General features: G+C 56.6%; 1 protein-coding gene across 2 annotated transcripts in view; it reads right to left on the bottom strand.

The window, feature by feature from the left end:
- TUBGCP3 (tubulin gamma complex component 3) overlaps positions 1-12,944 on the bottom strand; it is a 34,353-nt gene extending 21,409 nt beyond the window's left edge. The window contains exons 1-7 of one of the 2 annotated variants that reach the window (XM_068984407.1): positions 12,826-12,944; positions 7,236-7,343; positions 5,460-5,527; positions 3,921-3,998; positions 2,632-2,819; positions 1,304-1,476; positions 476-594 (exon numbers count right to left, since the gene is read on the bottom strand). In XM_068984407.1, the coding sequence (XP_068840508.1) occupies positions 476-594; positions 1,304-1,476; positions 2,632-2,819; positions 3,921-3,998; positions 5,460-5,527; positions 7,236-7,343; positions 12,826-12,901 (810 nt within the window). In that variant the 5' untranslated portion in view covers positions 12,902-12,944. Of the gene's footprint in view, positions 1-475; positions 595-1,303; positions 1,477-2,631; positions 2,850-3,920; positions 3,999-5,459; positions 5,528-7,235; positions 7,344-12,825 lie in introns of both variants that reach the window. The other variant, XM_068984406.1, reaches the window with a different exon arrangement.
- Positions 12,945-15,138: the final 2,194 nt, after the last annotated feature.

The raw sequence follows: 15,138 nt of genomic DNA on the forward strand, positions 1-15,138 counted from the left end.
AAGGTCAACAACACAGCACCCTGACATGAGGACAGTGAGGCCCGGGACACAGGCCGCGCCCTGGCGCAGACACGCGTCAGGCGGGAGAGCCGCCACCCCCAGGAGGGCCCGGCGTGGCAAGGGCCGTCTGTGAGGCCAGCTGCCTGAGCCTCAGCCAAGAGACGCAGAAGGACAGATCGTCAGCAAGAAGGACTATGAGAAAGGCAGGCTCCGGAGGAAGCAAAACGGGGCAGGAGCACCTCACGTGGGACCTGTGTCAGAGCAGATGCCAGGACAGCGGTCCGGCAAGTAAGCCTGGCACGGGCACCACAGGAGGGAGGAGGTGAGCGCGGAGGACGAGCCGGTACGGGGGCCAGGACCTGGCCTGCAGACCACCCGCGTCAACGAGCAGCACCTCCCAGACCAGCGGCTCCCGCCTGGCCCTGGGGACAGTCACCCTGACTCGTGAGGGCTGCAGCAGGTCAGGGCACCGTACCTTCCCCTCCACTTTGTAACAGTTGTCAGCGCTGCTCATCTTGATGTTCCTGCCGTCTATGCCCTGGAAGACGTACAGGATGTCTCTGACAAGGGCCGCCTCGGTGACCTCCACAGCACCTGTAACATGGTTTCCGTACGGTGAACTGCACGACACAATTCGTTCTAGGTAATATATTTGCAACCAGAACAAAATTTAAAAGCTAACTGAGTTCAAGATGGAAAAGAATACGAAGTTATATTTTTTAAAAAACGGATTTTCTGAAGAGCATCTGGAGATCATATGGTTTGTCTTCCAAAAGTCCTTTTTTCAAAGACAAAGCAAAATCTGCGGGAGTTTACCATATGGTCCAGGAGCAGCACAAACCAATCCCAGAGCGGTGGACTGTTCCATACAGCGCCAGAGACCTGGCTGACTACGCAGCAGGCGTGTAAGCCGGGCTCCGTCTCCGCCAGAGCAACGGCGTTGACACACCAGAGAGGGTTCACGAGCCCCACAAACCCTGGAACAAAGGCCAGCTCAGAGCGTGGCTGTCACCCAATATCACGAGAAGGCAAGGCCCAGAGAGGCGAGGTTCCAGCGGGAGAGGCCCCGTCCGAGCGCAGCCGGGGGCCCTCCGGGGCGGCCGCCAGCACGGGGCGACCCTCCACCAACACCAGATAAACAGACAGGCCGGCCGGGAGGAGGAGGGTGCACACCCAGGGCCACGCCCGGCAGTCGTGAGCGCAGGCGGGGCTGGGTGGCAAGGCCAACACAGGCACCCCCACGGGACGCGCGGGACGCTGTTGGCTGCAAACCCCGGAAAACCCGGAGCCCGTCCTCACTCACCGCCCGCATCCCCGTCTCTCCGTGGCCGCGTCACGCTGCGGGAAGTCGCGCTGGGGACACCTTTGGAGGTAGTGGTTTGTAAGGAAGGCTGGCTTGCAGTCAACGTCCATGCCAGACGGGCGCCCAGCTGCTGCCGGAGACAGTCGCCCGTCCCTGGGCCCGGGTGAGACTGTCTGAAAAGAGGAGGTGCCTGCTGGGTCCGCACGCCAGGCTAGTCACAGAGGTCGCTGAGACGCTGCAGACACGCTCCCCGAGTCACCACACTGAACCACTGGCCCGGGTGAGCCCGAGCCCCGCGCGGCTGTCCCTCCCCGACTGCGGCCCCTGGGCTCCTCCCACCTCCTGCACAGCCCTCCGGGCTCTGTCACAGGCCGACCCGGCTCTGCCTGCAAACACCCACATACACTTCCAGCTCAGAGCACTCTAGGGTTCACTGCTGATTTTACCCTGGAAACCCATCCACGTTTGCTGAGTAAAAACCAATGACACCGCCCCCTGCCCTGTCTATCTCTCAGCCTTCACAGCACTTGACGCAAACAGTGGGATCTGCAACCAGCGTCACACACAGCAACATCAACCATAGGGAGAGGCCACCCCCGTCAGGACGGTGCTCAGTGACGCCCGCGGGCAGCCCACCAGGGAGTTCCACAAGGACCCGGAGACAGCCCTCCCCCCACCCCCACCCCCGGCAGGGGAGACACTGATCAAACGATGGTTTTGAGTATAGTTCCAAATTTAAGAGAAAGTCTAAACGACCACTTCAGTTCACAGTTCTCTATACCGCTTTTTCAGTATCATGACAATAATTATTCCAACTACTTGTATTAAAGGCGAAAATAAGAAAGTGTGTTTCAGGCAGACTCCTTCAGCCGGCATGTGCGTCTGAGATTAAATTTTGGGGTTCACGGCGCTGTCTTTACAAAGTCCTAGGCTCGGTGTGTGATCCCCGCGTCTGGACACGCGCTCTGTCCCCAGTGGACTCTCACCTGGCTGGTCCAGCGGCAGGCGCACCGCCGGGCCACGCCCACGTGGGGGCCCGTCTGAAGGCGGCTGCGCCAGCCCACTCCCAGTCCCCACCGACCAAGGCACCGCGCACCTCCCTGCGAGCCGGCCCTGCCGCAGCAGCTGCATTACCAGGTGAGGAGGCAGCCGACCCAACGGTCAAGCACCCCGGAGGGTGTGCTCAGACAGCTGACTCCCGCCAGAGCACGTCGGACCCAGGGCCGAGACAGCCCGGACACGCACGAGGCTCTGAAGACTGAATGCTGGACTGAGAGCAAGGCCGCGCCCGCCTCCACCGCGGAGGACCCGCGCGAGTGCTGGCTTACCCCGGCAGCAGGGACGGGGGCGGCGGGGTCGGGCCGTTGAGGGTGTGCACACCGACGCTGCTGATGCCGCTGCTCCCCAGGCTGCCCGAGCTCTGGGCCGATGGGGCGCTGCGCTCCTGGTAGTTCAGCGGCAGGGTCTGAGGCCGGGCGTAGTAGTAGGGCGTGGAGTGGGCATCGCGTGGTAACGCCTGAGCGAACAGCGTGGCGTAGCTGGAGACCTGAAAATAAGCGCATTGCGAATGCAGCTACAGAATCACACGCGTCCCCAGCCGATAGACAGCTCACACTCCGTCTCTCTTCAGCTGCGTTTCTGTGCCTGGAGTGGCACAGGCAGACCTCAGAAAGTCCAGACCAGCTCCGGGAAGCAAACGGCAGAGCAGGCCACACGACTGTCCGCCTTCCCAGCGTGCCTGCGGGCCCTGCGCACGCTGCCCGTCTGCTGGGCGGGCAGGGCAGCAGGCCTCTAGAGCAACACACACCCCCGCTTAAAATGGCAACCACCACCTGACAAGGCACAACTGCCACCAGCCCTCCACTGACATATGCTCGAGCCAATAAAAGTTTTAGAAAGCTTTCTGAATCCCAAGACTCCCACACGGTCTGATAACTAAACACTCTACTCAGAAGCTAAGCAAACTAAAAGTCAAATAATTACTCAAATAGCTTTAAAAGTCTGGCGTTGTTATATAAGGAAAGAAGGCTCGTTACTCAAGACTGTGGCTTTCAAGGTAAATCTGACTCCTTCGCGCACGCTCTCCAAACTCCTAAGCTCTCAGACTTCTGGGGTGGGGCACCTCATTACACCAGACCCTCGGAGACTCGGGCAGCTGCCCAATCGCACCTTCAAACACTGCATGGGTCAAAACCTGAACCCACAGACAATGAGCTTTTCAGGATATAACAGTAATTAATGCTCATCGTGGCATCTGAAAAGAAAACCTTAAAAGCTCTTCTGACTCAAAGAACAATGAAGCTGGGCTCACAGCAACTGTGCACAGCAAAAACCTGAGCAACGGCAGCTCTGCTCTGCTGACCAGAAGTGGTGTTTGAAGCAATGTTGTAACGTGATTCTCAAAGACACCGTAAGGGAACACAGCACAATGACTAAAAATGCCCTTAAAAGTAAAGGGAAAAACCCTTGACCCTCATGGCCGCCCAGAAAGCAAGCTTTTTGCTTTTCTAATACTGTTTTCTTGAGTACAGAAGCCAATTCCTCTCAGCACTTGGTGTAGCTATCCCAACACAACACCATGCCTTGGGGTGGTGCCGCGATGTGAAAACAGCCTCACCTTGCCGGGCTGCCTGCGCGGATCTTCACTGAGGCTTAGCAAGAGGTAGAGAATCGACCATTTATTTTTCAAAACTCCCTGTTGAGAAAGAAAACGTTAGAAGAAAAACTCTGTGCTACCCCGCAGTTTCACCGTCCCCTCTCCTAAGTTATCCTGATTTCCCAAAATGGAAGCGCATCTTAAAATCCATGCGAAAAAAAAAGAAAAAAAAAAACCCATGTGGCAACGTGGCGACATGGCACCCAAGCGCACCCGCTTTCAGGCGCGGCCACAGTGCCCCAGCAGCAGGCGAGAGAACGCTCTCAGAGCCCAAGCCCCTGGGAGCCTTCAACCCCTGGAAGCTCACCCCAAGGCCCGAAGCGCACAAGCTTCCAGATTACCCTATTCCCGACGCACAGCATGTCGTCCCTGAAACAACCCTCTCAATAGCCGGCTTCCCAAACACAGTGACTCTCCGAACAGTGCCATCACGAAGTGTGTGAATGCCTCCCCCACGTAAGCCTGACTTAGGCCATAGCAAAAGAATACTAGACAAAAAGAAAACAGTTCTAAAGCCTAAGATGTGGGTCTTGGCATCAGGCATTCCTGGGAAACCCAGGTCCTGAAACATTCACAAGTCAGCAGCCCCCCCAGGGTTCGTGCACGGTTGTCACAGAGATCCCGTTCGTTTCCACGGACACGCTGATCAGAGGCCCTGATGGGCAGGAGAGAGGACGGAACAGCGACTGCAGCTGCAGTTTCCAAGAACCAGACGTTTCAGCAACAAGGAGCGGGCGCACGGCTCCCTGACACCTCCCATCCTTCTTCAGCCACGCCCTGAGCCCCAGGAAGCTGGCTACTATTTAAAACATGACTACTTGAGGAATAAGCATTCAGGGTTCCAAACTGAATTGTGGAAAGCAACCGTTCCAATCAAACCGCCTCAATGTGTGATCACAGAAGGGCCAACGCGAGCAGCCACAACAGCTGTCACCGACCAATCTCCCGCTCAGGGTCCTGAAGGTGAAAGTTGCTCAGCCGTGTCTGACTCTCTGCAACCCCATGGACTATGCAGTCCGTGGGGGTCTCCAGGCCAGAACACTGGAGTGGGTGAGCTGCTCCCTTCTCCAGGGGATCTTCCCAACCCAGGGGTCGAGCCCAGGTCTCTCACACTGCAGTCCTGGTAAGGCCTATGAGCACCTTGGGATATGACTCCTGAGACGGAGCTGCTTTTAAAAACAGAAAGATTCAGGGAAAACAAGTGATGCAGCAGTCTGAGACCGTCTGCCTAAAAACGGCCACAAAGAAAAGTTCCTGTTTCGTGATTTTCTGTATATCATCAGAGACGGAAAAACAGACTCAGAGCAATGAATCCAAGTCAACCCAACCGCACTAAGGAGCCAAAACGGTCCGCAAACAAGGCCGTGCTCATCGTGCGGGCACAGGAGACGGAGCAGAGGGGCCTGCGGGCCCGAGCCTGGCAGTGCCGGATGCGCTCGGGGCCCCCACGCGACGGAGCGTGGCCGTGCAGAGCGGCCGCCCCGCGGACTCCGTGCGTACCTGCGAGTGCAGCTTCCTGTGGAGCTCTGAGAACAGCGCCGCGTCCGCCTCTCGTCTCTGCCGGGTCACTGCAAGGCCGGAGAGGAGCGTGTTAGTGACACAAAGCATGCTCCCACGACACTATCCCCACAGCCACAGGTAACTGACGTCTGCAGGGACTCCTGAGCTGAAGAGTCAGAACCACCAGTCACTTCGTTCCATGAATTTCATCAAGTCATCAAAACACTGATATTTGTAAAACATGAACACAATTAGGCTGGAATCAAAGAATTCCCGTGAACAGTAGCTGAAGTAATAGAATCTCTGAAAACCCCATCATTTCCATCTATAAACAGTAGTGAAGAGCCAGTGAGGCCGAGTGCCACCAGGCTAGTCAGCTGACAGAGAAGGCCGGGGCCCACGCCAGGGTCGGGCACTCGGGCAGGGGCCCCAAACAGCTGTGGGCACCAGCGGGCAACCGGCAGAGGAAGAGCACTGTGTCTACACAGCAAACCTTGCTTCAAACCGCAGAGAGCATGCAGAATAACCATCTGCACACGGTTACAATTTCCTTCCTGAAAACAGACCCTCAGGACCCCCTCGACAGCACGGCTGCCCGGCCTCTAACTCTGAAGACAGGCCATCTTTAGCTGCTCCCAGCGCGTGTAACATGCCCACCAGGGGCCTGGATCTGTGCACTGCAAACAAACGGTCTGTGAACACACCCAGCACTGGGGTCCTCACTAGTGAACCAAAATGTGCGAAGCATCAGAGATCAAGAAGGCGCTACAATGGCCTCAGGTTCCGTTTTACAGACAAGAAGGGAGAGTACGGGTTTACAGCAGGACAGACGGCCTACCACCCCCACCTCAGTACACCTACATGCTAGAACACCCCAAGAACTGAACCACCTCAGTCCTGCACGGCTCACCAAGCACCCCCCCAGGCCCAGTCGCTCACGCGCCAGGGCCTCACCCCACCCCCAGCTGCCACAGCACCCAGCTCTGAAACCGGACATCCACGCAGACGCCAGCCAATATTATTATAGTTAAGAACGCAACAGCCGGGGCGGGTAGAGACCGTGCCGTGGGAGCCTCCTCCTAGGAGGCATCGCTACCGCCTGCAACAGCCAGGCCCGCAGGGAGGAAGCACTGGCCAAGGCTGCGTCCCGGGCGGCGGGGACCCGCTCCTAAGGCCCGGGAGCTATGAGGAAAGGGGGCCTGGCGACCAGAGAGGGTGACCCTCTGACCAGGACGGGAGTGGCTCTCACAGGGGGTCCCGGTGCTCAAAGCCTCTCCGAGAACACACAGGCAGAGACCCATTCCTAACCAGGCGCTAACACACGGACAGCTTTCTTCTCTAAGGCGACAAGGCGTAGGAGAGCTTCGGTACCATCTCAGAAAACGTTCAACAGGAGGTTGCAAAGCACTGGAATTCTGGATGGTGACAATCAACAGACGCAGTACTCAACTCACACGGCTGTTTAGCTGCCAAGATAACATGCTAGGGTACCTGCTCAAAAGGCGCATAGGATTAAAACTGAATCACAAGAGAGGCAGCAAGTGATATCAAGTCTTCTCATCTTCCTCACATTCCTATCCCAAGTTGTGCTGTTGAAACAGTATTTAAAACAACCCCCTCCCATGTTCTGGTAAAAGAACTGAGCCGTCCCTACGTTACTATGTACATACAGAGCTACAGAGACAGAGATACATACCTGGGTGAACACACACACATTCTTAAGCTTTGACAAGGTTAACAATGCAACACGAGATAACGCTGAAGAAAAATACATACGTTCCTTCTTGATTTTCTCAGCTACTAGAAATTCATCTCTTTCAACAGTTGGGGCAAAGTTGCTGCCAATGACGCGCACGGCATACTGGAACTGCTGGGCCACATCGGCTGGAAGGTAAACAGAGGATGCAAGTTATGGCCAATCAGGCTCAGCAGTGATCACCTGAAGCTCCCACTTCTTCAAGACAGCGCGCTGGGCAGCCACCTCCCACCTGCTCCAGGTCCTACCTGAGTGGCCCGAAGGGCCACAAGGCAACAGGATGAAGGACTAAAAAGAGTGTTTTATGGGCAAAGAAAGACAGCGACAGGCCACCAAGACTGAAAGCTGCTCGGAGCCAGAAAACCAACTGGACAGATAATCCTAAGGAGCAGGCAAAGTCCCAGCCACACCATGGTACCTGCGGAGCAGGGCTTACTCACACATGTGCACACACACACACACAACGGTACCTGCGGAGCAGGGCTTACTCACACGTGTGCACACACACACACACACACAATGGTACCTGCGGAGCAGGGCTTACTCACACGTGTGCACACACACACACAACGGTACCTGCGGAGCAGGGCTTACACACGCACACATACATTCACACACACCACGGTACTCAGGGCGCACATGTGTACACGCACACACACACACACACACACCATGGTACCTGCAGAGCAGGGCTTACTCACACGTGTGCACACACACACACACACACCACGGTACCTGCGGAGCAGGGCTTACACATGCACACATACATTCACACACACCACGGTACTCAGGGCTTACTCACGTGTGCGCGTGCACACACACACACACACACACACACACACACACACACACACACACACCAGGAGTGGCCACAAGCTGCCAACAGGGGCAGTAACTTTTGACAACATGTGCCATTCCAGATAAAGAGGACGGCTTAAACACAGACGCGTGTCGCCACCCCCTTCAGAAGCCCCACTAAACTTAGGAAAAGGGAGGCTGAAGGCATAAAGCTACGAGAGCAAAGGAAACCAGGCGTATCAGTAAACCCTGCTGTCGGCCGAGTCTCACTGTCGGTTGAACCCGGGAGGCAGGCGGGAGCAGGGAAGCTGGAAGACGACGGAAGGAGCAGCGGGAACTGCAGCCAGGCTCGCTCTCCCCGGCCGGCACCCGCCGGCAGCAGGCTCGCTGCGTTCTCCGTGGCCGGCACCCGCCGGCAGCAGGCTCGCTGCGTTCTCCGTGGCTGACCAGGCGGCCCCGGCAGCAGGCTCGCTGCGTTCTCCGTGGCCGGCACCCGCCGGCAGCAGGCTCGCTGCGTTCTCCGTGGCTGACCAGGCGGCCCCGGCAGCAGGCTCGCTGCGTTCTCTGTGGCTGACCAGGCGGCCCGGCAGCAGGCTCGCTGCGTTCTCCGTGGCTGACCAGGCGGCCCGGCAGCAGGCTCGCTGCGTTCTCCGTGGCTGACCAAGGCGGCCGTAAGGCAGCCCCAGGGCGCGTCAGGCGCGCTGACGGACCGCACGCGGCCAAGCGGGTACAGCGGCACGCGCAGTGCTGTGAGGCATCCCGGCTGTCACACGAGCACGGATCTACGACACGTGGGGCGAGAGCCGTCTTGGCTCATTTGCTCTCTCCCTAACCTGCTGACCCGGCTTCTCCCAGCAGGTCCCTCCGCGACCACGCCACAGCCTCCGGCCCGTCGCAGCATCCTGAGGAGCAGGCGCCTGCTCCTCCTGCCCCTGGAGCGAACGCCCCTCCAGGCACGGCGGTCTGAGCAGAGCCCGGCTCACAGCACCAGCGAGGACCCGCTCAGGCCCACTGAGATCCTTGACCTCCCCCCAGCTCCCAGACCGCTGCCCCGCTCCCCACAGCAGCGCGCACGCACACACACACACACATGCACGCACACACACACGCACGCACGGCGTCTTCCTCGGACACCGGCACGCACGACGCTGGTACTGACACGGTGAGACACGCGGAGGGAAGAGCCACAGGGAGGAACACGGAGTGCTCCCGTGGGCTCACGGGGCTCGAGGGGATCTTCTTCCTCATGCTGCTCCACACGCAAACATATTCCTACATCAAGAATACTTTAATTGTATAAACATTAAAAGGGTCACTGAAATCACATATTTAAAAGGAGAGCTGTGTAACTATTTTAGTTAAAAATTATTTTTAGACTGCCAGGATCCTGAGCTCTCCAAACAATAGTCCATTAACAGCATGCTCAGGGACGTCAGACAAAAATCCCCAGTCTAAGAGTTTCACAAGCGTCTGAATTTTCTCCGACCACAAATCCAGGCCTCCTCGGTGCCAGAAGCACACCCCCATCTCCACACCCTCTCCACGTGTCCATGAGTCTCTCATGTCCCTCCCACCTCCGCAGCCACGCTGCAGTTTCCATCTGTCCGCCAGCCACACTTCAGTCTGTCTTTCCTGCTAATGATAAAATACTTGGAAAATCCATCAGCTTTTTCTTAAACCAATCCCCAGCCCAGATGCAGGTCAGAATGCCTGTGTACCAGACACCACGGTCTCAGCAGACGGGGCGCACGGACTCGCTCGGAGCCAGCGCCACACTGAGAGGGTTCGCGGTGGAAAGGCCGCCGGCGGACACGGGGAGGCCGCCCCTCCACCACTGTCTGGCCACCAGCTCCTCTCCCCAGAGCAGCGGCGGTGCATCAGCTTCTCAGGGGTCACAGGCCACTCTGACCACACAGCCAGCTGAAAAGCGACACTCAAGAACAAAACCAAAACACTGCTCTAGGCTGGTGGTTCTCAAGCTTCCCGGTCGTAAGTCACCTTTACACGTCTAAGACTGAGGCCCCTGGGAGTTTTTCTTTATGGGGTCACATCTATCTATACTGTATTAGAAATGTAAACCAAGACTATTTAAATACTAATTCCTTTAAAATAACAACGAGCCCATTAAGTACAATTTTCAAGTGAAGCCTAAACCTTTAAAAAGTCACATACCCATTAATCAACACTTAGTGAACATTTTCATAATACATGACAAGTTTTAATGTATATCTAACAGACATTCATTTCCCCACGAGTAAGACTATTCTTTATTTGGAACTTTATCGAGAGCTCTTCACCATCTTCAAAAATCACAAAACCCACAGCAACACCACTTGCGGCCCATGAGCTACCAAGACACCCATCCCTGCCCGCACGGGGGCTCCCACGACCCTCACACAGGGCTTCCAGGTCAGGTCATCGTCCGGCCACACTGTGCAGGGGACTGTAGCCCCACCTAAGCATTTGCGCGAAACACTCAACCTAACAGAAACTCCTGCGCTTCTCCTTAACCTCCGACTAGAAACAGGGCTACAAAGGAAAGGAATGTTGCCTCTGGCAGAGGTGAAGCGACGTAACGCCAAGGACAATGTTTCCAAAGACAGAAATGCCATCCAAAGATGGCATAATAGGTAAAATGTTCTCCAGGGGAGGCTCGGGGGTGCTGAGACCTCCCCTGTCACTGGCTGGCACTGGGTGTTTCCAGCAAGCCCACAAGTGTTAGAAGTAGGAAAAGGTGGGCAATAATGGTTACACTAACTTTCTAAAAATATCAAGCACCATTAGAGCTCAGGGCTTGGTTTCTGAAGGTCTGTTGAGTACAACTACAAATTTTTAAAAATACTTTATGAAAAAGTAATTCATATGAAGTTCACATAAAAAGTAACAAGTGTCTATAGCTTCAATTTCATAGTCTTAGAAAAGCAATAAATCATAAAAGCATAAGGCCAGTTGTTTGTAACATCACTAGAAAATGAAGGAGGTAATCAAATGTTCTAGTTAGTGAGCAAACAGAGCACCCACTAATGAAGTCCCTTTAAAATCTCAAACACTGTAGAGGCAGCAATTAGCACCGCTTCTTTACTCAGAAGGCAGAAGAAATCAGAGCAAGGGGCGTTATTAAAGACATAAATTCTTCAGTGAACAGAAGCATAACTTGGAAACGTGAATACAATTGTTTGGCAATCCTAGTTGTCCAGAACAGGGGAAAGAGAGCATCATTTTAGTGAATTTTACATTTTATTATGAGAGGATCTCATACGTTATTTACTTTTTTTTCCTTCTAATTTTGTAGAAATGTAACTGACATATATCACTCTGTAAGTTTAAGGTGTACAGGAGCCTATTTACTCTTAATTTAGACAAAATTCTAAATGAGAGGGTGGTGCACAACTTTCTGAAAAGAAGTTTTTCAGCCTCCTAGAATGGGTGAAGCTAAGTCAATCGACAGGGTCCTCAGATGTTAAAAAAAAGTATTCTGAGAAACACGATGGGGGCTGTGAACGTCTTCAGAGTCCAGCTGTGACCACCGTAACTCAGGAACGTGTGGCTTCACTCGAGGACAACTGAGGGCCCGCTGCTTTAAAGCAAACCCCAATGAAACACGCCTGAGTCCTGACCACCAAGTTCAGTTCCCTGGTGTCTACGGGTATCCTCAGGTCTGGAAGATCCGGATGTCAAATCAGAAAGGCAACTCGGAGCGCAGGAAGCGCTGGAGGCAAACGACGAAGACAGCCAGGCCCCCACCCGCCTCAAGACCTTGGCCCCGGGGTGCCGGGGACCCCGCTGTCTGCACTCGGGTCTGCGTTCCCTCCACAGCCACCTGCCCCGCGCGCTTTTTCCGCAGACACGCCACTGCTCCACACCGTAAGCGCGCTGATTCTGCCGGCTCCCCTGCACGGTCAGCAGGAAGCAGGAGGCCCTGTCTCCCGCTTTGCGCCACCGGCACCTCGCGCAGAGCCTGCAGGGGGGGGGAAGCCCAGGCTTCTCAGAGGAACCGAGCGGACACTGGAGCGAGACCCGCGTGGAGCCAGGGTCACTTCACGGGCTGAACCGAAACAGCCATCTTTCGCCAGGCAGGCTGCGCGGGAGCACAGGGGCCGTCCCACCGCCTCTGGGTAGCTCCAAGTCTTCCTGCAAAGCCTGCAGACTCTTGCCCGCACCGTGGTGCCTAGGGGAAGCCTGCAGACTCTGGCCCGCACCGTGGTGCCTAGGGGACGCCTGCAGACTCTGGCCCGCACCGTGGTGCCTAGGGGACGCCTGCAGACTCTTGCCCGCACCGTGGTGCCTAGGGAACGCCTGCAGACTCTTGCCCGCACCGTGGTGCCTAGGGGAAGCCTGCAGACTCTGGCCCGCACCGCGGTGCCTAGGGGACGCCTGCAGACTCTGGCCCGCACCGTGGTGCCTAGGGGACGCCTGCAGACTCTGGCCCGCACCGTGGTGCCTAGGGGACGCCTGCAGACTCTTGCCCGCACCGTGGTGCCTAGGGGAAGCCTGCAGACTCTTGCCCGCACCGCGGTGCCTAGGGGACGACAACGCTGCCTCCAGCGCCCGGGGCGCCCTCGCAGGGCCGCCCCGCCGCGCGCGCCGAGACGACGGGCAGCGACGCCCCGCGGGCCCGGGACCGCACGGCGCGCACCGCGGGGGCCGAGGCCGCGGGCGGGCCTCCGCGTCCCCCGGGGCCCGCTCCTCGCCCGCGTCCGGGGGCGCCGCGCGCGCCCGGGGCCGCCGTGACTCAGCCGGCCCGGCCCCTCGGCCTGCCGCCCCGACCCTGAGGGCCCGGGGGCGCCTCGCAGCCGCCCGCAGCCCCGCTACCTTCGCTCCTGCCCAGGATCCGGCAGCACAGGCTCTGCAGCAGGACGTTGGGCGACTTCTGGTCCGGGGTCGCCATCCTCGCCCCGGGCTGCCCGCGCCGGCCCCGCGGGCTCCCGGCTCCCCCACCGGCTAAGGCCCCGCGGGCAGCGCCGGCAAGAAGGGCGCCATTTTAACGGAACCCGCCGAAACGCGCGCCCTCCCACAATGCCCCGCTTCTTCCGGGCGCGCGGGGCCGCGGGGGCGCAGGCCTCAGAGCTCCCCCCGAGCCCTGCGGCCACGGCAGAAGAGTTCCGGCCCCAGGCGTGGCAGCCGCTCGCGCCCGCGGTGCTCAGACGCCCCCAAAGGCGCCCGGCAGAGGGCCTGAGCCTGCAGGGAGCGCTGGGCGCCCAGGAGCGCCTTCAGAGGGCTCGCCGATTTTACAAGGCCGTTGGTTCTACTTTCCTTTGGGGTGGAAGAAGCCCGCTTATGGAAGCACGAGGGTGTTACGATTTTCTGCACTGGCTGAGCATCCGCACCTGCCCCAGTGTCTCGTTATTTTCCGGTCGCTCAGTCGTGTCAACTCTGCGACCCGTGGGCCGCAGCACGCCAGGCCTCCCTGTCCACCACCAGCCCCCGGAGCTTGGCCCGTGCCCACTGAGTCGTGCTGCCATCCGACCATCTCAGCCTCTGTCTTCCCCTTCTCCTCCTGCCTTCAATCTTCCCCAGCATCAGGGGCTTTTCAAACGAGTCAGGTCTTCGCCTCGGGCGGTCAGAGTATTGGAGCTTCGGCTCCAGTCCTTTCTGGCTTCTCTTAAGAGCGGTGTTGGCTCCTCCCCACCCCCAGCTGAGGCTCCAGCACTTTGAGTCAGACAAGACTTAGCTATTGAACAACAGCAGCAACGCCCTCAGCCCCAGGTAACTAATCACCCAGCAGTGGGAGACGGGGCGGGCCTTTGGACCACCGGAAAGGCTTATATGACCGTGTGGCTTCCTGGGACAAAGACCTGCGGATGACAAGACATGGGGGATTTCAGCAGCCACGGTGATGGGGGTTGACTGCTGCGGTGATGGCTGCAGAGAGACCGCGTAGTGTGGACTGTGCTGCGGAAAGCTGGGGCCCTTGCATTTCTAGCTAGAGGCGCAGGTGTGGACAGAACCAGAGAGCCCAGTAACAGCCCGAGAAGAAGTCTCTTACTCTGTACCTGCAGAGTCGTCAGAACTGAGGACCAGACTCTGATCCTGATTGTTTGAGTTGTAAATTATGATGTGAGTTGAATACACAGGCCTACGGAGTCTCTCCTATTAAGGATGGCTTGCTAGTTAAGAAGTGGACCCTGAGATTTGGGATGGAGATGTTTGAGTAAAACGTGAAAACCCAAACAGCCTGAACCTTCCTCAACACAGCAGGATCCCCTCCTCATGTGTGTGCAGAGTCTGGCCTTTCCTTGATTTGCTAAAGAACCAGGACGGCTCTTCTCAGTGGCAAATAAAGCAGAATTCAAAATGACTCAAATTATCCAGAAGAAGGAATGAAAGAGTGGACAAACAAAAATCATACAGGAAAACAAAAAGCAGACTTTCAAAACTGTTCATGAATCCAACCTAACCACACTAATGACTGCAGCTAGTTTGATAGCGGATGAAACACCCACCACTCAGAAGGCCGAGATCGGCAGAATGAGTGAAGGAAAAAGCAGGACTTAATCACAGGTCACGTGAGGACCTATTTTAATACAAAGATGTACATTCAGTTCCGTTCAGTTCAGTCACTCAGTCGTGTCTGACTCTGCGACCCCATGAATCGCAGCACACCAGGCCTCCCTGTCCATCACCAACTCCCAGAGTTCACTCAGACTCACGTCCATCAAGTCCGTGATGCCATCCAGCCATCTCATCCTCTGTCGTCCCCTTCTCTTCCTGCCCCTAATCCCTCCCAGCATCAGAGTCTTTTCCAATGAGTCAACTCTTCGCATGAGGTGGCCAAAGTAATGGAGTTTCAGCTTTAGCATCATTCCTTCCAAAGAAATCCCAGGGTTGATCTCCTTCAGAATGGACTGGTTGGATCTCCTTGCAGCCCAAGAGACTCTCAAGAGTCTTCTCCAACACCACAGTTCAAAAGCATCAATTCTTCGGCCCTCAGCCTTCTTCACAGTCCAACTCTCACATCCATACATGACCACTGGAAAAACTGTAGCCTTGACTAGACGGACCTTAGTCGGCAAAGTAATGTCTCTGCTTTTGAATATGCTATCTAGGTTGGTCATAACTTTTCTTTCAAGGAGTAAGCGTCTTTTAATTTCATGGCTGCAATCACGTACATTGGTTGGGAGTAAA

The sequence above is a fragment of the Capricornis sumatraensis genome, chromosome 12 (genome assembly GCF_032405125.1).
Source record: "Capricornis sumatraensis isolate serow.1 chromosome 12, serow.2, whole genome shotgun sequence".
NCBI lineage: Eukaryota > Metazoa > Chordata > Mammalia > Artiodactyla > Bovidae > Capricornis > Capricornis sumatraensis.